The sequence below is a fragment of the Bos indicus x Bos taurus genome, chromosome 18 (assembly GCF_003369695.1).
Source record: "Bos indicus x Bos taurus breed Angus x Brahman F1 hybrid chromosome 18, Bos_hybrid_MaternalHap_v2.0, whole genome shotgun sequence".
Classification (NCBI taxonomy): domain Eukaryota; kingdom Metazoa; phylum Chordata; class Mammalia; order Artiodactyla; family Bovidae; genus Bos; species Bos indicus x Bos taurus.
The window spans coordinates 17,209,392-17,231,718 of NC_040093.1; the positions used below are offsets into that span (position 1 = coordinate 17,209,392).

The window sequence follows — 22,327 nt, forward strand, 5'->3', positions numbered from 1 at the left end:
GGGGAGGCAGAACTCTCCCATTGGAGATGCCTGCGGTGAAGGTCCTCCCCCCACCACGCCACCCCGCCTCCACCGACCCACCCCAATCTTAGATCGCGAGGCGCCTGGGCAGCAGGTAACCACGTGGAGAAAGTATAGACTTTCCAAAGGAGCGATGAGCAGGCCCCCAAATCCGGGAGCGCAGGGATTGGGTCTCCTCCCCGCCAGCCTCGCGGCAGCTGAGCCCTCCCCCTCCGCCTGCAACCTCCCAGACCCCGCCCCTCCCCCGCTCCGGCTGCGCGCAGCCGCCCGCCTGCCCGCTGGACTTCACAGTCTCCAGCCCCCGGGTCCAGACTTCAGCCGCCGCCACCCCCTCCCCCAACCCTCCTAGAGGACTCCCTGGGCGGGGCCGATCCCGAGGAGCACCCCCCCGGACTGCCTCTCAGAGCAGGGTGGGGAAGGGGATCGTAGTCCGCCGCCACCTCCGAGCAGGCCGCCAGGTGAGCGCCGGGACAGGTAGGGACCGAGGTCGGGACCGGTGTCCGTCCACACTCGCAGCTAGGGCGCCCCGGGGAGGATTTCCGTCCCAGGCCCTGCCCGGAGTGGCGTGTCCCTGGAGTCCTGCGCCCCATCACGCCTTCCCCCGCTTCTGCCCCTTTAAGTCCAGAGTTACACGAACGCACGTTTGAAAGCCCCAGATTATAGGAAAAGGGCTTGGCTATAAAACCGGTCCTCTAAAGCCCTCGCCTCTCCGCCCGCCTGCTGGTCTGAGGAGGCCACTATTAAACACCACCCCCACCCCCCACGTACTCGACCAACACGTGTTCAACAGCAGCTGGTGAAAGGCCTGACCACTTTTTACCAATTCTGTTTTTTGTGTCCTCTGGCTGGCAGGAAAATCTACGAATCGGAAGATCTTAGAGTACCGTTTCTTGCTTTAGCAACTTGGGCACAGTTTGTTTTTAGCTGCTGCCGCTCTACCCAATTTTTAAACTTTGTTCTGAGTTAACTTTTGCAGTGACCGGTCATATTTGTTAATGTTCCATGTCTTGATCTTTCAACTTTAGACGGCAGCTGTTTACCGCTATTTTGAAAGACTATAGTATTACCAATCTACTTTTAAAATAGACAATAACATTTTTTTTAGTGTCCCAGTAACACAAGTACAAACGACAAAGGTTTGCATGCAATATCAATCCTTTAAACAAGCGCAGTCTCCTCTGCAGCCAGTTTTTAAATTTTGTAATTAAATTACTTTTCAGAGATGGCAGAAGTAACTTGTGATCCGTGGTGTGTCGTTTTAAACCTTTTTTTGCTCTTTATTCCTCTGGTAGTTCCTTCCAAATCTTTAAAGCAAATTATTCCATTGTTATTTGTTAGTTTATCAACTTTTACACAATGTCTGTAATCTTTTGCTAAAAATAGATGGGGACAGAAGCTTATCATCTCCAGGGTTTCTCTCCTCCCTGTATAATCACAACATTCCTTTTGGCTTCTCTAAAGAAATTATTTTTTGTAAACTTTTCTTTTTCTTTAAGCATATCTATATATATTTGTATATTCTATGTGAAGTAGCTCAGTTGTGTCCGACTCTTTGTGAACCCGTGGACTGTAGCCCACCAGGCTCCTCCATCCATGGGATTCTCCAGGCAAGAATACTGGACTGGGTTGCCATTTCCTTCTCCAATACATATACAGAATCTGTTGATTCTCCTTTTAATAAAGTTTTCATATTTATTTAAATTCTAATTTTTCAATCCAATCAAGATATACATACAGTTCACAAATCAAATATAAACAAGACTGCCGTATTTTTTCCCTATGATAAAAGTAATATAATCCGTTTAACAAAAATGGAAAAGGCCGGGGCAGTGTTTTTTGTTTTTGTTTTTGTTTTTGTTTTGTTTTGGTGATACTAGCTCCTAGACCAGGTATCCAAAACACCCGGCCCTTGGCAGTGAGATTTTCGAGTCCTAACCCCTGGACTGCTATGTACTTCCCAGGGGCAGTCTTTTAGATTAAAAGAGATTAGAGAGAAATGAGCACCCCCAGCAGTGTGTGAGTCCCATATTTGTTTGGAAGATACAATTCCAGAAGACCTTGGAACAATGAGAAAAAGTGTTCATAGATGAAGCATTAGATAGTAGATTGAATTTCTCTTAGTGGGTTGAGAGATAATAGACCTATAAAGGGTTCTTATTCTTTCTTAGGAGATGCATATTCAGGTATTTAATAGTTCATCAAAAGAGAGAGAGAAAGCAAATATGGCAAAATATGAAACAGATATCCATTTTAACTATATTTTCAGCTTTTCTGTATGGTGACATTTTTATGGTGAAATCTGGGGAAGATAAAGACGATTTACCAGCAGAAACTAACACAACATTGTAAAGCATCTATACTCCAATAAAAATAAATAAATAAAATGCATTGAGACAGAAAAATAAACACATATAAAAAATAAAGTAAGATAAAAGTTTAGAAACTCAGAGATGAATGCATGCACAGCTGCACGACCCTGGAGTCCTCCACCCCAATCTGCCCCTTGTTTGTTGGGTGACCCTGGGTTGATTGCTTCCCTCCTCCAAGCCTCAGTTTCCCCAGCTGAAAATAGCACCGGCCTCAAGGGGTTGTTGGTGAGACTTCTGTGAGATCTTGGAAAGCACTTTCCACGTACGTGCCTGGAGGATTTAGTGTTCAGTTAACAGTAGCTGTTAGTATTTTGTGAAGGGTTTTTCTTAACAACCATGGTCAGCTCACCTGTGAATAATTATCCGTAACATCATAACTGCTCTTGGGGCTCAATAATTGTAGCGCACAGGCTTAGCTGCCCCTGAAGCATACGGGATCTTAGTTTTCCGACCAGGGATGAACCTGCGTCCCCTGCACTGGAAGGCAGATTCTTAACCGCTGAACCACTAGGACTGTCCATCTTTTGCCTTTTTTAAAATTCACCAGGTGGCTCTGATCTTGCCATTGGTGCAGTTTTCTGTCCCGCTGTATTTCGTTCCTTCCTAGGCACGAATCCCCTGAACCTACATTCCTTCAGGCGTGGTTTCAGTGACTGCATGATTCTGACATAAGGAGGTGCAGCCCCAGACTCCAGTCCCATAGCTGGCCTTGACTGCTAATCATTGTCACAGCAGTCACAATGGCAGCTAACACTTGTTGAAGACCAGCCTTGATCTTGTTGAATTTCCCCATCACCGTGGGAAGTGAGAGTTACTACAAGTCCACAGCGTGTTAGCCAAAACTTTTGCTATTCAGTGCAGGAACTGAATATAAGGCAAGTCACAAAGAACCATCCTGTGTATTACATATGATCCTTATCGGGGTAGACTTCCCTGATGGTCCAGTGGTTGGGAATCTGCTTGCTAATGCAAGAGACACAGGTTAGATCCTGGTCCGGGAGGATTCCACATGCGAAGAGGCAACGAAGCCTGTGCATCACAGCTACTGAACCCACACTCTAGAGCCCACAAGCCACAACTACTGGAGCCCCACGCCTAGACAAGACAAGGCGTGGGCTCTTCCAGGACAAGAGAAACTCCGACAATAAAAAGCCCGCCCACGGAAACCAGAGAGCAGCCCCTGTTCTCCGCAAAAAGAGAATCCTGCATGCAGCAACAAAGCCATAGGGCAGCCAAAAATAAATAATTACTTAAAATTTTTTCCAAAAAAATCCCTAGCAGGACTGGGGAGTGATCAAACACACGGATACTTCTTCAGTGAAATGCATGTTCATATCATAAATAAAACCTTCCATCAGTTCCAGGCAGTTCTGCCACCAAGTGGGTCTATGAAAGCCTTGGTTTTCAGAGCTTTTGGATTTAGGGATTGTGGAGTGTGGTGGTGGTTTAGTCACTCAGTCGTGTCCAACTTTGCGACCCCATGGACTGTAACCCACCAGGCTCCTCTGTCCATGGGATTTCCCAGGCAAGAATACAGGAGTGACTTGCCATTTCCTCCTCCAAGGGATCTTCCCAACCTAGGGATCACACCCAGGTCTCCTGCATTGCAGGCAGATTCTTTACTGACTGAGCCACCAGTGAAGCCTGGAGAGGACATGTGGACATTCACATCCCATTTTCCAGAGGAGAAATCTACGCTGAGAGAGGGAAACCCATTTGCCCAAGTTCACGAAAAAGTTTGAGTTTGGGCTGAGGCTAACCTGGGGCTGGCTGAATATGCAGCTGACAAAGTTTCACCTCTCCGCAGTGCCATCTCCTCTGCAGGCTGTCACCAGCAGTTCCCAGAACCAGTGTCCCTGGCTGGCCCTGTGATGCCCCAGAAATGTCAGTGCTGCCTCCAGGGAATGAGATGATGCACGTAAAGAATTTCCCAGGGTGCCTCACACCACGAAAGCATCGACAAATGTGAACTGTTAATCTGTACTAAGATGCAATTCGACTGTTCCCTTCTTTGACTTAAATAATCATTGATAGCATTAATAATTTTTTAAATTGTAAAATATAACACTCATACAGAAAACTACATGAAATATATAACAAAGTATATAAGCAGCACCCAGGCCAATAAGGAGAACATTGCCAGCCCCCTAGATGTTTCTCTGGTTAGTAGCCTTCTCCTTCCCCACAGAGGGAACCAGCATCCTGACTTTTATAATGCTCGTTTCCCGGCTTGGTTATTTTGTTTTGTGTTGTTGTGTGTTTTTTTTTTTTTAATATTTAGTATTTGTTTATTTGGCTGCACTGGGTCTTAGTTGTGGCACACAGGATCTTCAGTCTTTGTTGTGGCATGTGGGATCTAGTTCCCCAAGCAGGAGCTGAACCCAAGCCCCCTTGGTGGCTCAGATGGTAAAGAATATGCGTGCTATGCAGGAGATCTGGGTTCCATCTCTGGGTCAGGAAGATCCCCTGGAGAAGGGAATGGCTACCCATTCCAGTATTCTTGTCTGGAGAATCCCATGGACGGGGAACCTGGCAGGCTATGGTCCATGGGGGTCGCAGAGAGTCAGACACAACTGAGCGACTAACACTTTCCCCTGCATTAGGAGCATTAGGAGTCTTAGCCACTAGATCACCAGGGAAGTTTCTGCTTGTTTTATATATATATGAATATACAGGCGGGAGGAGAAGGGGACGACAGAGGATGAGATGATTGGATGGCATCACCGATGCAATGGACATTATTTTGGGCAAGCGCCAGTGATGGTAATGGACAGGGAAGCCTGGTGTGCTGCAGTCCATGGGGTCACAAAGAGTCAGACACAATTGAGCGACTGAATTGATATATATATATATGATTTCAGTACCTGTATGTACATTCGTAAATAGCATTTATTAGTTTAGCCTGTTTGTAAACTTTCTAAAAATCACTGGTGTGAGAATATAATTTATCATCCAATTTTCAAACCAGGTAATTTTGGAAGCGATAGGGGTCACTGATATTTACCCTAATTACCCTGGGACACTAGGTGTAAATCAGGCTTGCCCCAGGCCACCCCGACTGTCTGCTTGTCCTGGGACTCACACTCTGGATGACTTTACTCTGGTAAATTTGACCCCAAATTATGCTTTTGAGGTCCATTTGTGCTGTTGTGTCTACTTATTGTTATTGCTACTTAGTCTTCCATTCTATGACTGCCTTCATTCATTTATACACCCTATGTGGGTACCTGGATCATTTCCAGGTTGGAGCTATGAGGGTCAATGCTGTCGTGAATATTCTAGTATATGTTTCCTGGCTTTAGGGTCAAATTGCCAGCTTGTTGGAAAGGCACTTTTCTAACTTCAGTTTAAAAAAAAAAATCCCCAACTAGTTTCCAAAGTGGTTGCACCAATTTTTACTCTCATCAGGTGTGTATGGGAGTTCTCACTGATTGTAAATTATGGTAACGTTGTATTATTGGTTGGTTGGTTGTTGTTTTTTTTTATAAAAGCATATTCTTTAATACACATGATATCCATGACGTTTAAACTAGAATATACCAAAATCCAAAGTAACTTTGCCTCTCATCTCACCCATGCTGTGGTTCAGAAGGCAGTTGGATAACTGAGAAGGTGATGATGGTGAAAATGACAGAGAAATAGAGGAATTCAAAATCATCTATTACTGTCAGCTATGAAAGATGGTATTTAGCTCAATGTGTATTCACTCCACTAATTTTTAACCCTTGTACTTTTTTTAAGATCATTTCTTATTTACCTTTGAGACTTTACATTTTATGCTTCACTTGTATTTTTTTTATCCTGGCAACTTTTGATTCCCGTGATACTGAGTGAGACAGAGGAGTGTCTTGGCTTCCCCTCCCCCACCTTTCTTTTCCCATCTTGTCGGTAATGCATTTGCTTTCACACCATCAAGGCTGATTATATCTATAGTCTGTTCTATTACCCTATTTAAGTCTTACAGGCTGTAACTGTAAAGTGTGCAGGATTTGGGTTTTTTTTTGTGTGTGTGTGTGACAGCTTTATTGAAGTAATTTACATACCATAAAATTCAGCCCTGTTGAGTGTACGATTCAGTGATTTAGTGAGTTTTCCGAGTTTGGCAGCCAACACTACCGTTTTAGAGCATTTCTATCACCTCCAAAATAGCCGTTGTGCCTAGTTGTGGTCACTCCTTGTTCCCACGCCCAGTCACAGCAACTCCTCATCTTTCCCTATATTTAGATCGGTCTTTTCTGGACATTTCACACAATATGTAGCCTTTTGTATCCAGCACTTTGACTTAGCGTGCTGTCTTAGGGTTCATTCTCCCTGTATCCTGTACCATTACTCCATTCCTTTTATTGTTTTGTTTTGTTTTGACTTTTGGCTGCACTGGGTCTTCCTTGCTGTGTGTGGTCTTTCTCTAGTTGCCATTAAGCAGCGGCTCTAGGGTGCTGGGGTTCAGCGGTTGCAGCAGGAGGTCTCAGCAGTTGACCCATGGCTTGTGGAATCTTCCCCGACTAGGGATCAAACCCGCGTCCCCTGCAGGCGGGTTCTTTTTTTTTTTTTTTTGTAGGCAGATTCTTAAACACTGCACCACCAGGGGAGTCCTCTTTCCTTTCAGTGTTGAACAGTATTCCACTATATGGATAGATCACATATTGCTTACCATTCACCAGTTGATAGACACCTGGGTTGTTTTCCAATATATAATGCTGCTGTGCACTTTGGCAGTCAAGTCAGTCTTTGTGTGACATACCTTTTCATTTCTCTTGGGTAGATAGCCTAGTGGTAGAATTGCTGTGTTTCAAACTTCCAGTGGTTAAGACTCCAGGCTTCCAATGCAGGGGGCACAAGTTTGATCCCTGGTTGAGGAACTAGGATCCCATATTCCTTGAAGCCAAAATAAATAAATACATATATATATTTTTTAAAAAGAATTGTTGGATTTCATGGTAAATTTATATTTCACTTCTTTTTTTTTAATGTTCAACTTTTATAGAAACTGTTTTCCAAAGAGGCTTTACCATTTTACATTCCCATCAGTGGTGTATAAGGGTCCCGGGTTCTCCCTGTCCTCACCAATCTTTTGGACAGCAGCTATTCTAGAGAGCATGACGTGGCATCTCACTGTGATTTTAATTTGCATTTCCTTCATGACTAATGATGTTGAGCATCTTTTCATATGCTTATTGCTGTGCTAAGTCACTTCAGTTATGCTGATTCTTTGTGATCCTATGGACTGTAGCCAGCCAGGCTCCTCTGTCCACGAGATTCTCCAGACAAGAGTACTAGAGTGGGTTGCCATGGCCTCCTCCAGGGGATTTTCCAGACCCAGGGATCAAACCCGTGTCTCTTGCATTAGCAGGTGGGTTCTTTACAACTAGTGCCAGCTGGGAAGCCCGCATTTGCTTATTAGTCCTTTGTATTTCTTCTTTGGTGAAATGTCTATTCAAATCTTTTGTCAATTTTTAAATTGATATGTCATATTATTGAATTTTAAGTGTTCTTTATATATTCTAGATTTAAGTCTTTTATCAAGTGTGTGATATACAAATATTTTCTGCCAATCTATAGCTTGTCTTTCATTTTCTTAATAATGTCTTTTGAAGTACAAAGGTTTAAAATTTTGATAATGTTTAATTAACCCATTTTTCTTTTATAAATCATACTTTTGGTATTATATCCAAGAAATCTTTTTTTTTTAATATTTGTTTATTTAGCCGCATCAGGTCTTAGTTGCAACATGTGGGATCTCTAGTTGTGGCCCACAGGCTTAATTGCTCTCGGGCATGTGAGATCTTAGTTCCCCGACTAGGGATTGAACTCATGTACCCTGCATTGCAAGGTGGATTCTTAACTTCTGGGCCACCAGGGAAGTCCATGCCACTCCACTTCTGACTGCTGTGTACATCATTTCACCTCTTTGGGCCTCAGTTTCCTCATGTTGTGACAATCAATGGGAATAATACAGAAGCCACAAAAGATCATCCCCAGTCAGTTCCTGGGTTTGAAGATCTGTCTCTTCTGGCCTACACTGTGCTATAATAATTTTTTTTCCTTTAAATGCACTGCTAACATTTAAAAATCGGGTGATTTCACATAAACACAGGGATTTCCAGTCTCTTAACAAACTGGAAGATGTGGCCAAACTAGGCCCACCTTCCTACTGGGCAGTAAGTCAGCCAGAGTGAGTGCCTCCACGCTGGGCTCTTCTCTCCAGACTGACAGAGGCGCCACCACTCCCTGTTGGCTTGCACCCAGTCCGCCTCACTTAGAGACAGAACCCCAGGTGGTGTTAGTGGTAAAGAACCTGCCTGCCAATGCAGGAGACATAAGAGACCTGGGTTCCATACCTGGGTCGGGAAGATCCCCTGGAGGAGAGCATGGCAGCCCACACTGTATCCTTGCCTGGAGAATCCCATGGATGGAGGAACCTGGCAGCTTACAGTCCACAGGGTCACAAAGTGTTTTGGACGTGACTTAGCACGCACGCAGCACAGGACCAGCTGTTGTAATTGTGAGGCCAGCCAGGGGCGGTGGTATGAGTGGGGACTCAAATCCATGCCTTGCTCCAGTCACCAGGTCATGCTACCCAGAAGAGGTGCCTTAAAAAAAAAAAAAAAAAATCTACCTAAAGACTCCTACAGGCCAGTGCAGGCCCTGATTATCTATAGCTCAGTCTTCCTTCTTGAAGGAGAAGGCATGCCAAATCTTTGTGCATGCAAATAATTCTAAAGAGCAAGAAATTTTCAATCTTGTTTTTTTGGGGTTTTTCTGTTTGTTTGTTTGACTATAATTCCCTGTGCTGTACAATATACCCTTGTCGCTTATATATTTCATTTGTTTTTTATTTTTTATTTATTTGGCTGCATGCATGCATGCTAAGTCGCTTCAGTTGTGTCCAACTCTTGGCAAACCTATGGACTGCTGCCCGCCAGGTTCCTTTATCCTTGGGATTCTCCAGGCAAGAATACTGGAGTGAGTTGCCATGCCCTTTTGCAGGGGATCTTCCCAACCCGGGGATCAAACCTGCCTCTCTACATTGGCAGGTGGGCTCTTTACCGCTAACACCACCTGGAAAGCCCTTATTTGCCTTCACTGGGTCCCAGCTGCGGCAGCATGTGAACTCTTAGTTGGGGCTTATGGGCTCTAGTTCCCTGACCAGGAATTGAACCTGGGCCCCCTGCATTGGCAGCTCAGGGTTTTAGCCACCGGACCACCAGAGACATCTCAATCCTGTTTCTTGGTGATATTTCTGCAACCATTTGTTGTAGGTTAGGAACAACACTGGCAGGACTTCCCTCCCTGACAGTCCAGTGATTAGGACTGGGCACTTTCACCGCTGAGGGCTCGGGTTCAATCCCAGGTTGGGGAACTAAGATCCCGTAAGTAGCACAATGTGGCCAAAAAATAAAATAGAGACAACACCGGCACCACTGTTCAAGAGTAAAGTGTTAAAATTGATAAGGGAGAATGTCAGGTAGAGGAAGATCTCTCCAAGGAATGAAACGGAAGCCTTTCTACCTAAAATGGAAAAGATTGACCATACAAGGTGCTAGGAAGTGCAGCTGTCATACATGTTGGTGGGAGTGCACAGTCATGCTGAAAAAAAACGCTTGGGTGCGTTCTCGTAAAGAACATGTGATCCAAGAATTCCACTCCTACATATTTACTCGTGGGAAATGAAAACATATGTCCAGACAACCACTTGAATGTGATTGTTGATAGAAGCTTTATTCATAACAGCCTCAAGCTGGAAACAATCCAAATGTCCATCATGCCGAGTGAGTAAACAGATTGTGGTTTATCTGTTCAATGGAGTACTACTCAGTGATAAACAGGAGTGAGCTGGCAATTAATACAGCAATGATGTGACTGAATCACACACTATTCTGCCAAAGGAAAGAAGATACAGGGGTGCCTCCTATGGTTATCACTCAGGGTCCAATCCAGAGACTGAAACCGCACAGTAATTGAAGGGAGAATGTTTAATATACAGATTTATTCATCATAGCAGGGGATTAGAGTTACAAGGAGTAGCTACGGAGAAATAAAGAGAATGGTAAAGAATATAAAATGGCAAATACAGGGAGCAGCCTCTACCACTAAGATCTAAGATAGAGAGCTTGAGAAAGGTGTCAGCTCCAGACTGTCCTTGGCAGTCCCAGAATCCCTCACGCTTTGGGGGTTTTTGTTTTTGTTTAACATTTATTTTTATTTATTTGGCTACGCCAGGTCTTAGCTGTGGCATGCAGGATCTAGTTCCCTGACCAGGGGTTGAACCCTGGCTCCCTGTATTGGGACATGGAGCCTTAAGCCACTGGAGCACCAGGGAAGTCTCTAGACCCTGACGCTTTGGGAGAACACTTGGACATGGCTCACTAAAGGGCAAAGGAGTCCCTTTAGTGCTCCGGCTGTGGAACTTGCTGGAAATCCACCCTCTGGAACTTGCCAGAAGTCGGTCCTTTAAGGATGCTAGGGAAAACAGTTCACAAGGAAGTGTCTCACCAGAAGCACTCAGCCAAGAAACCAGCTGAGGTGGGTGCCAGGGCAAGATGCTGGCTGAGGGATGCTCCTCACTGCCAGGCACTGGAGAAGCCTACACCCTTGTGAATGTCGCAGGAAAAGCTGCCTGCCTTTGGAGAACTGTCTGGAAGCTAGACGGTTAAAGCTCAACATTTAGGAAGAAAACTAAGATCATGGCATCTGGTCCCACCACTTCATGGGAAATAGATGGGGAAACAGTGGAAATAGTGTCAGACTTTATTTTTTGAGGCTCCAAAATCACTGCAGATGGTGATTGCAGCCATGAAATTAAAAGACGCTTACTCCTTGGAAGGAAAGTTATGACCAACCTAGACAGCATATTAAAAAGCAGAGACATTACTTTGCCAAGAAAGGTCCGTCTAGTCAAGGCTATGGTTTTTCCAGTGGTCATGTATGGATGTGAGAGTTGGACTGTGAAGAAAGCTGAGCGCCGAAGAATTGATGCTTTTGAACTATAGTGTTGGAGAAGACTCTTGAGAGTCCCTTGGACTGCAGGGAGATCCAACCAGTCCATTCTGAAGGAGATCAGTCCTGGGTGTTCTTTGGAAGGACTGATGCTAAAGCTGAAACTCCAGTACTTTGGCCACCTCATGCGAAGAGTTGACTCATTGGAAAAGACTCTGATGTTGGGAGGGATTGGGGGCAGGAGGAGAAGGGGACGACAGAGGATGAGATGGCTGGATGGCATCACTGACTCGATGGACGTGAGTCTGAGTGAACTCCGGGAGTTGGTGATGGACAGGGAGGCCTGGCATGCTGCGATTCATTGGGTCGCAATGAGTCGGACACGACTGAGCAACTGAACTGAATTGAACTGAACTGCAAGCTAGAAGCAAAACCGTTTCCGCCTGCAACACCTCTCTGGCTCCCTCTACTGGAAAACTTTAACATGGCAGCCGGCGAAGGAAGAAGATTTAAATGCCTAAACTCCAGTTTCTCAACTTGGAGCTGTGAGGCAGTAAATTGGCAACTGGCACACCATATGATTCCATTTATATGAAACTCTAGAAAAGAAAACTTGTAGTGACAAAAAGCAAATTAGTGGTTGGGGTGGAGGTGGGAAAGGGTAAACATTCTAGAGTAACAGAAATGCCACCTCTTGTTTATGAGGATGGTTGTACCATCACATACAGTTGTTAGAACACAGACTGTACACTTGAAATGTTTGCATTTTATTGGATGTAAATTAGACATCCGTGAATTTTTTTTTTAATTTTTAAAAATTTCTGGGAAATAGGACTCTTGGGCAAATATAAATGGAATATATGCATGCATGCACACACCACAGAAAGTCGCTCAGTCGTGCCCGACTGTTTGCAACCCCATGGACTATACAGTCCATGGAATTCTCCAGGCCAGAATACTGAAGTGGATAGCCATTCTCTTCTTTAGGGGATCTTCCCAAACCAGGGGTCGAACCCAGGTCTCCCTCATTGCAGGCGGATTCTTTACCAGCTGAGCTACCAGGGAAGAACCACAGCAATGTACCCCAAATCCCACCACTGAGATTCCCTCACTTATCCCGGTGCATTCACTGTATCTCCGTGAAGTGTTACTGGAGGTAATTCCTGGCTTTGGATTGGTGCCCTGTTCATGCATTCTCCCTCAGGAGTTCAAGTTCAACATGGGTGCCCTAGGTAGTTGGCAAGAGTTTTGAAAGGGAGATGAGTTGGACATGTGCCCACCCGCCTCTCCCATTTCCCTTCTCCCCAAGGGAGATCTACAAAGGGCATCTCACTAGGTTCATATTACCAGATCTTCATCCAAAGAGTGAAATCCTATTAGTTCTTGTATGACATTGGGTCTTACTTATTCCTTGAGTCCCAGACATGACTTAAGGATATTTCTCCTTCACGGCTCACATCCAGCCCTTGAGATAGAATAGTTATTCCTATGGCACATGTTACAGACAAGAAAACTGAGGCTCAGAGGCCAGCAACATGCCAAAGTGATGGCCTGCCCAAGAAAAGGCAGAACCAAATTTTTTTTTTTTTTTCCGGCTGTGCTGAGTCTTTGTTGCTGGTCTGGTTTTTCTCTAGTTGCAACGAGCAGGGGCTACTCTCTAGTTGCGACATTCGGGCTTCTCATTGCAGTGGCTTCTCGTTGCAGAGCACAGGCTCGTTATTGTGGAGCATGGACTTAGTTGCTCCAAGGCATCTGTGATCTTCCCTGATCAGGGACTGAACCCATGTCTCCTGCCTTGGCAGGTGGATTCTTTACCCTTGAGCCACCAGGGAAGCCCAGAACCAGGATTTGAACCTGGATTATCTGCCTCTATAGTGGGAGCTCCTGACCACCAGCTGTCCTGCTGGGAGCAGCAGCCGAGAGTCCTGGAAACCCTCAGCCGCTCCCTGCCCCCAGCAGAGGGTCCTAATAGGATTTACCAATATTGCGTCTTTGACAGTCAAATCTTTTCTACCCCCATGATTGTATTCTGAAAAAATTCAGGCATACAGAAACGCTCAAATAATTATACAGTGACTCCTAAGATAGGGAGACAAGGACAATGCCTGTGTATTTGTTTGACTGATACTGAAACATTGCCATTCAGAGCAACTGTTTGTTCAGTATTCCAAATTCATAAAACAAAAGTTAGTGACATGACACTTCAAGTACAAAAATGTATAAATACCACAGCAAGTACAATCATACATTTATAAATATACAAAGGTTGGGACTTCCCTGGTGGTTCAGCAGTTAAGACCCTGCGGTCTCACTGCAGGGGGCAAGGGTTTGATCCCTAGTGGGGGAGCTAAAGATCTTGCACGCTGCATGGCCCAGCCCCCCAAAATTAATAAATAATAAATAAGCAATGATTGCACCTAAGTTATCCCAATATGTTATTAGTTGATCAAATCATAAGAGTAATTTCAAAATCGATGGAAGTATACTTGCTAAATTTAATAAAGATAAAATTAACAAAGTTAAGGAAGAAAATTAACCAAGTAAAAATGACGCTATAGGGCTTCCCAGGTGGCGTGGTGGTAAAGAATCTGCCTGCCAATGTAGGAGACACAGATTCAATTCCTGATCCGAGAAGATTCCAGATGCCTCCAGACAACTAAGCCCGTGCGTCACAACTATGGAGCCTGTGCGCTAGAGCCTGGGAGCCGCAACTACTGAAACCCTTGCGCCCTAGACCACTCTGCAACTAGAGAAAAGCCCGAGCAGCAGTGAAGACCCAGCATAGCCAAAAATAAGAATAATAAATAAAATTACTTTCAAAAACACTATATAAAATGAAGATAGTTTAATGAATCATGAGCTGTGAAAATGAAATGATATTATTGGATCTTCATCAAGAGTAACTACTCTGGGGAAAGTGTGCAGCTAGCAGGAGAGACCACGTGGAGATGGAGAACTGCCTGGGGAATTCCCAGCCGGAGTCCCCTGGTCCAGCGCTCAGCGGAGGAGTGACGAACTTTCAGAAGATGACCCAGTGCCATGCTCTGCCTGAGGACCACAGCACAAGAGCCCCTGAGAACCGTGTGACTGAGCCCAGGTAGTCCCCGGACCACAGCACAAGAGCCCCTGAGAACCATGTGGCTGAGCCCAGGTAGTCCCCGGACCACAGCACAAGAGCCCCTGAGAACCGTGTGGCTGAGCCCAGGTAGTCCCCGGGACCACCAAAAAAATCATAAAACAATGCTTATTATACCATGGCAATGGTTTTATCACTGAGTCATGGGGGTATTTTTATGCGAAATTTTCCAGTCACTCTAAAAAGGCCCTACACAATTCGAGGAACCACCGAGGAAAGAGAGAAGCTACCTCTTAATAGTTTCAAGGGTTCTTGAATTTAAAAATAATCCTTTTGTGGTCACTTTGGGCAGCACATATATACTAAAATTGGAACCATACAGAGAAGACTAGCATGCTGTATTTGTGAAGCAGCTTCACTTGTCGCTCAGATGGTCAAGAATCTGCCTGCAATGCGGGAGACCCAGCTTCCATCCCTGGGTGGGGAAGATCCCCTAGAGAAGGGAATGGCAACCCAGTCCAGTATTCTTGCCTGGAGAATTCCATGGACAGAGGAGCCTGGCAGGCTACACAGTTCATGGGGTCGAAAAAAGTCAGACATGACTGAGCAACTAACACTTTCACTTTTTAAAATCGTCATCATCGTCCTCATCCTATTTTTTAATAACTTTGCAGAGAGCCTTTTGGATATCTTTTGGTTCCTTTCCATGGACTACCATCTCTGTTTTTATTGTTATTGTTTCCAGTAAACCTTTTCTAGAAACAAACTGTACAGCCTGACGAATTTTCACAAATGAACACACATGTAACCCAACTTTAGATCAAGAAACAGGAAGAAAAAAACAACAACTTTCAAATGAGTACCTCTGCCCAGATGGAACTTTTTTAAAAACTTATTTTATTAAAATATAGTTGATTTAAGGGAAAAAAGCAAACAAAAAGAGAATATAGTTGATTTACAATGTTGGGTTAATTTCTGCTGTACAGCAAAGTGGTTCAGTTATACATACATACACCTTCTTTTTTCATATTCCTTTCCATTATGGCTTATCCCAGGATATTGAACATAGTTTTCTGTGGTACACAGTAGAACCTTAGTGGGTTTTTTAAAATATTTTTTAAAAATTATGTATTATTTATTTGGCTGCACTGAGTCTTAGTTGCAGCATGTGGGATCTAGTTCCCTGACCAGGAATCGAACTCAGGCCCCCTGCATTAGGAGCACAGAGACAGTCAATGGACTACCAGGGAAACCCCAGGATCTTGTTTATCCATTCTACTTACAATAGTTTGCATCTGCTAATCCCAAACTCTCAATCCCTCCTTCCCTCATTCCCCTCCCTCTTGGGAACTGCAAGTCTGTTCTCTCTGTCTGTGAGTCTGTATCTGTTTTATAGAGAAGTTCACTTGGGTTGTAGTTTAGATTCCACGTGTAAGTGATATTACATGGCATTTGTCTCTTACTTCACTTAGTATAATCATCTCTGGGCCTACCTATGTTGCTGCAAATGACATTATTTCCTTCTTTTTTATGATTGAGTAGTATTCTATTATACATATGGACCCCATCTTTATCCATTCCAAATGGAACTTTTAATCCTGCCTGGGGTTCTCTCGGCCTTCCTCTGTGAGTAGTACCTGTCCCCTGCAATACAAGTCCCTGACCATCGTTGCATTTAGTAAGTGCTGCATAAGAGACCACTCAGAATGCAGTGACTTAAAACAATACCCGTTCCTTTATTATTCTGATGGCTCTGGGACTGACTGGGCTCAGCTAAGCAATTCTCAGGGGCTGCTGTGCAGGTCCCAGCAGGCGGTGATTGGGCCTGGGTCATCCGAGGGCTCATTAGCTTCCCTGTCTAGCACCTGGGATGTCGTTGTTGTTCAGTTGCTAAGTCGTGTCCAGCTCTTTTTCGACCCCGGTAGCCCACCAGGCTCCTCTGTCCATGGGATTCTCCAGGCAAGAAAACTGGAGTGGGTTGCCATGCCCTCCTCCAGGGGAACTTCCTCACCCAGGGATCGAACCTGGATTCTTTACCACTGAGCCACCAGCACGTAGGATGGGAAGACTCAAACAGCTGAGGCTCCCCAAGCATATATATATATACAGGACAGCCAGACTCACACGGTGACTCAGGCAGTGCTGTGCTGGAACTGGTTCACACCAGATCCTGGGAGCTCACTGTGGACAGTGCTTTCCAACTCCAAAGTTCAGAGACATCATGTTGGTAGCTTGCCATCAGCCATGGGCAGTATAGTCACACCACAGAAATCAGCAAATGCTACAATTCCTAAATCTAAAATCTAAAAACCATGTCTTTCATGGATCCCCCAATCGGGGATCGAAACTGCACACCCTGGATTGGAAGGCAAAGTCTCAACCACGGGATCCCCAGGAAAGTCCAAGAGTCCGTTGTTAAACATTTAGGAGCACACCACTGGACTCACGGCTCCCCAGGCATGCATCCCCAGACAACACAACCTCCAAAACCCCTTAGCGACATCACTTCTGTGATGCTCTGAAAAGTGAAGCAGTCCCAAAGGCCTGCCCATGTGAAGGGGAGGGGTGTGAATGGAGAATGATCAAGTGGAAAAGAGCAAGTCAGATTGGATACGTTGTTATAGGCTTTTGGAGAAGATGTCTGCTGTGCGTCACAGGTCCCTAGAAACTGAATACCAGTGTCATCCCCCAGTCACTGTGACAACCAATACAATTATCCTCCCCGCTAAACACACACAGACACACACACACATCCAAACACCCTGGCAGCAGGCAGTGACCTGCCATTCTGACCCAGCCAGTAGCTGGCATTCAGCTGGGCTGGACATGGTGGCTACAAGGCACATCATGGTCCTCAGGAGAGTATCACAGATAAGTATTTTGAATACCCAGGGGCTCATACAGTACATCACTTGAAAGTCCTTGCTCCCCAGTGAAGTCCGGCTGCCCTAGTGGTGTGAGGGGACCACTCTCAGGTCCAGAAATCCCGCACTCACCAGCAGTTGGCACATTCCTAAGGAGAGCTGACCCAGGGAATGAGGCTCTGGTGAGTTTCATGTCCCTGCCAGGCAAGCTGGTGGACTCACTTGTAAATTGCAGCTAATTATTAATACAACTAATAACCACCTGGGGGCAAAATACACTCTAGTCTCTAAAGCCTGGCTCCACAACTTCAGTTCTCTGTTGTCGGGGCAAAGCGGAGTCAGGCTTTGTGCCATGTCCACAGACCGCTTGCCTGATAAAGGCTTAATTCTTAACAAGACGTTAATCAATTTATTTTAAAATAGTAACGGCTGACATGAATTGAGCACTTACTGGCACTAGATGATATAACAAGCATTAGATCATTGAAGGCTCTTAACCCAGGGCAACCTCCGAGGATCGTTTTGGCCATTAAAACACAATGATGAAATTCAGTGCAATGATGCAGCTTAAATGCTCAGCACAGTGGTTTAGAAAGGGCCCAATAAATGTCACCAGATGGAAATATCATAGCTAAATGGTTGCTCGTCATCTTTTTATGGTATGTAATAATAACTGCAACTAAATTTAGTGTCATATATTAATATCACTTTTATTTACGAGATACCGGAGGTTATTTCTTGAGTGCTTTACCAATATTAATTCATTTCATTCTTACAACAACCCTATGAAGGAAGTATGGTTAACACCCTCATTTTCAGAAGAAGAAAGTGAGGCACAAAAAGATGAAGAGATTTGCTGTTGAGGCAAGAGGCTTAGCTGGGACTCAACCCAGGCTGGCTGTACTCAGGAATCAGCATTTCATCACTAAGCTCTTTTGCCAAGGTGTTTTGTTTTGTTTTAAATACAGGTGTTTCGTTTTGTTATGCCTCAGTTTCCTCATCTGTGAAGTGGGTTTCTGATGTGACAGTTCGTTCACTCAGTCACTTAATATCTCTTTATTGAACACTTATTATGTGTCACACACTGGTGTGGACACTGGTGTGCAGTGTGCAAAATCAGCAGCAATTCTGCCCTCGTGATTATTACAATGTGGCTAGGGGAACAGACAGTACAGAAGATTTACTTAATTAAGTAAATTATATCAATATATGGGCTTCCCTGGTGGCTTAGATGGTAAAGAATCCGCCTGTACTTATGTGTGTGGTGTGATAGGAGTGTTAGAAAAGAATAAAGTAGGGAAAAGGGAAGGAGAAGTAGGTGATGGTCATGAGGCCCTGAAATTGTAAATATGGTGGCCAGAGACAGTCTCGTGGAGAAGCTGAGCCAAGGTTTGAAGGAAGTGTGGAGGTGAACAAAGAAGTACTCTGGATCTAGGTGATGAAAACAGCCTGTGCAAAGGCTCTGAGGTATGGAGGCTGGTATGGCTGGGGCAGAGTGAGCAAGGGAAATGAGGGCAGGGAGATGACAAGTGCTGATCACGTGGGGCTTGTGGGCCACAGTGAGCACCTTTCCCTGACCCTGATGAGTGGAGCCCAGCAGGGCTCTGAGCAGGCAGGGACTGGACCCAAACTCAGGTGTTCACACCTGTCCTGGCTGCTTGTGGGAAACAGGCTGTTGGGGAAAGGAGCAGGGAGACAGCAATGGTCCAGGTGAGAGGTGATGAGAGTGGATGAGATCTCCAAGGGAGTGAGTACTGGTGGAGAATAGAGGAGGTTCAAAGACTAATCCCTGACCCTGAGATCAGAGGAAGGAGGAAGAAACAGCCAAGGAGACTGACTGGGAGCCACCAGGCAGCCGGAAGGGGTCCAGAGGGATGTGGTGGCTCAGAGGAGTGAAGTGAAGACAGAGCGACCCCTGTGTCAGGTGCTGTTACCAAGTCAAGCAAAGTGAAGACTGAGCGAACAGTGACTACTGGTTCAGCACCAAGGGAGGTCACTGGTGGGTGACCTTGACATTTCGGGGTAGAGAAGGAGGGGCTTCCCTGGTGGCTCAGGGGATCTGTCTGCAGTGCCGCAGACCCAGGTTCAATCCCTGGGTCAGGTAGATCCCCTGGAGAACGGAATGGCTACCCACTCCCGTATTCTTGCCTGGAGAATTCCATGGACAGAGGAGCCTGGCAGGCTACAGTCCATGGGGTCGCAAAGAGTCGGACACAACTGAGCAATTAACATTTTAAGGAGGGCAAAGCCTGATTAGAGAAGGTTTGAGTAAGAATAGCAGTAGGCCATATAGAGGCAGTGAGTGTGACAACTTTTTGGAGAAGTTTTACTATAAAGAGGACCAAAGAAATGGGGTCATAGCTGGAAAGGGAGCTGGAATCAAGAGTATTTTCATTCATTTTCATATGAGATGACTCTGTGGGCTGATGAGAATGACCCAGTTCAGAGAGGGAAGCTGAAGGTGCAGCAGAGAGAGAGAACTATGAGACAGTGGCCTGGAATAGGCACAGTTATGGCGGGAAAGCAGAGGGCAGGGAGGGTCTATGGGGCAGTGGGGGTCTGTAGACATTCACTTTCTATCGATTTTTTTTTCCTGCAAAATAAGAAGCAAGGAGGGGCTTTCATGATGGTCCAGAGGTTAGGACTCTGTGCTTCCACCTCTTCAGGGGGAACTAAGTAAGAACCTACACGCCATACCACATGGCCAAAAATAAAAAAGAAGAAGCAAGAAAAGAGTGAAAAGGTGGAAGGAAGTGTGATGTGTTGGAGGGTAGGGGAGAAGGTGTGAAATAACTATGTATAGAGAGGAAGAGCTACTGGATAAGAGAAATGTAATCTCATTGCCAGACAGCGCTGCAGGTACGCTTGAGCGTCAAGTTCACAAACTTGAAGTGGAGCTGGCCAGTGGAGTTGTGTGTTGTTCTTCAGCTGCTTTAAACCGAGTGAGTACAGGCACAGGTAAGTGGAGGGCTTGGATTTAACCAGGTCATGTGTGGGAGGAAGCCAGAGGAGGCCAGGGTGTACGCAAAAAATGTTTTTAATGATTAACCAAGGAACTTAAGCTGGATAAAGAAGAACTGAGAATTGATGGCGTGGGGGGGGCAATGAAAAAGAGGTAGGGACAAAGGATGGGAGATCATAGTGGGTTGGCAGGACTGTGGAGGGTCTGGGGCACTGGAGGGACAGAGCTGGAAAGAGAGGAGGTGATGACTGGAGAGTGAGAAGCCTGAGACGGAGGCTCTGAAGAGGCCGTTGAGACAAGGCGTAGGTGCAACCACAGGAAAGGGGCTAGGAGGACAGCTGGTCAGGGATCAAGAGAGGCCCGGATGGTAGACGGGAGGATCATCAACCTGGATCTGGAAATCACCCGGAATGTTGATAAGAGCAACCTGAGTGGCAATGAGTCTAGAGCTAAAATCATGGAGAAGTGATGAGTCGTCATCTGGGTCACCAGTTTATGCTGACAAGCTGACAAACGATCAACCCTGATGAGCTGGGGCGTTTGAGGGAGAGAGAATGATCTGAAAACGGTACCAAGGAGCAAGATGTACCCACTTGGAAGGGTCACAGGACATCTGGGTTCTGATTACAGCAAGAAGGTGACAAGAATGTTCAGCGAAGAGATTGAGGAAATGGATTTTGCAGGAGGACAGGTCATGGATTCCCAAGGCCAGAGAGTTGGGACATCTGGGGAATGGTTTCCCTCTCTGTGGGTTTTTCTCATAGGTCTTCAGTGAGCGTGTGGTCATATGTAAAGTGCTCAGCCTGACACAAGTCCACCGGCCTGAGCAGGAAGCAGCCCTCCTGGGGTCATGATCAGGCTTAGGGGTTTGTTGGTCAAGGGGTAAAGTTGGGGAGAAACCGGTCGCCGTCTGGAGCCAAGTGGCAGGAACCAGATGCTGAATTTCTTGGGAGCTGGCAGCCTCCCGGTCGCCCGTGTACCTGGTGAGGTCACGGTTAAGCTCTCCTTGCGTCCTGGAAGGATAGCTGGAGGGAGGCCAGGCTGCCCTAACCCGCCGACCCCTCTCTATCTGCAGGACTCTGGAGGCCGGAGATGGGCGCCCGGCCCTCGAGGCGGCGGCGGCTGCCCGCGGACCCGCCCATAGCCTTGGACGCGCTGCCCCCGGAGCTGCTCGTGCAGGTGCTGAGCCACGTGCCCCCGCGCGCGTTAGTGATGCGCTGCCGCCCGGTGTGCCGCGCCTGGCGCGACGTGGTGGACGGGCCCACCGTCTGGCTGCTGCAGCTGGCTCGCGACCGCAGTGCGGAGGGCCGCGCCCTCTATTCAGTGGCCCAGCGCTGCCCGCCCAACAGCGAGGATGAGGAGGAGTTCCCGCTATGCGCTCTGGCGCGCTACTGCCTGAGAGCGCCCCTAGGCCGCAACCTCATCTTCAACTCCTGCGGAGAGCGTGGGTGCCGGGGGTGGGGCCGAGGGGAGGGGCGGGGTCACGGGTGGGACCGAAGAGACCCCAGGGGTGGGTGGGCGGGGCCAGGAGCCAAGGGACATAGTCCTTGACAAACTGGGTGGGCGAGGCCAGGGAGGAGCTGGGAAGGTACAGACTGAGTGGGAGGAGCCAGGGACTGTGGGCAGTGTTGTTCAGTTGCTCGCTCCTGTCCAACTGTTTGCGGTCCCATGGACTGCAGGACGCCAGGCCTCCCTGTCCTTCATCATCTCCGGAGCTTGCTCAAACTCATGTCCATTGAGTCAGTGATGCCATCCAAACATCTCGTCTTACGTCGTGCCCTTCTCCTCCTACCTTCAGTCTTTCCCAGCATCAGGGTCTTTTCCAATGCATCGGCTTTGGCATCAGGTGGCCAAAGAATTGGAGCTTCAATGGACGGAGTACAAATTGGTTGGCAAGACAGAGGAGGAGGCGCCAAGGGGCAGAGCTGTGGCAGAGGTGACGCTCTGCTGGAACTGTAGACTCAGTTGTTCAGTCACTAAATCATGTCCAACTCATTGTGACCCCGTGGACTGCAGCACGCCAGGCTTCCCTGTCCTTCACCATCTCCTGGAATTTCCTCAAACTCATCCATTGAGTCGGTGACGCTATCCAACCATC

General features: G+C 46.4%; 1 protein-coding gene across 3 annotated transcripts in view; it reads left to right on the forward strand.

The window, feature by feature from the left end:
• The first annotated feature begins 263 nt into the window (after positions 1 to 263).
• FBXO17 (F-box protein 17) overlaps positions 264 to 22,327 on the forward strand; it is a 31,102-nt gene continuing 9,038 nt past the window's right edge. Inside the window, exons 1-3 of one of the 3 annotated variants that reach the window (XM_027515885.1) lie at positions 264 to 495; positions 20,115 to 20,225; positions 21,305 to 21,673. In XM_027515885.1, coding sequence (XP_027371686.1) covers positions 21,322 to 21,673 — 352 coding nt within the window. In that variant the 5' untranslated portion in view covers positions 264 to 495; positions 20,115 to 20,225; positions 21,305 to 21,321. Of the gene's footprint in view, positions 496 to 20,114; positions 20,226 to 21,304; positions 21,674 to 22,327 lie in introns of those variants that run through there. The other 2 variants (XM_027515886.1, XM_027515884.1) reach the window with 2 other exon arrangements.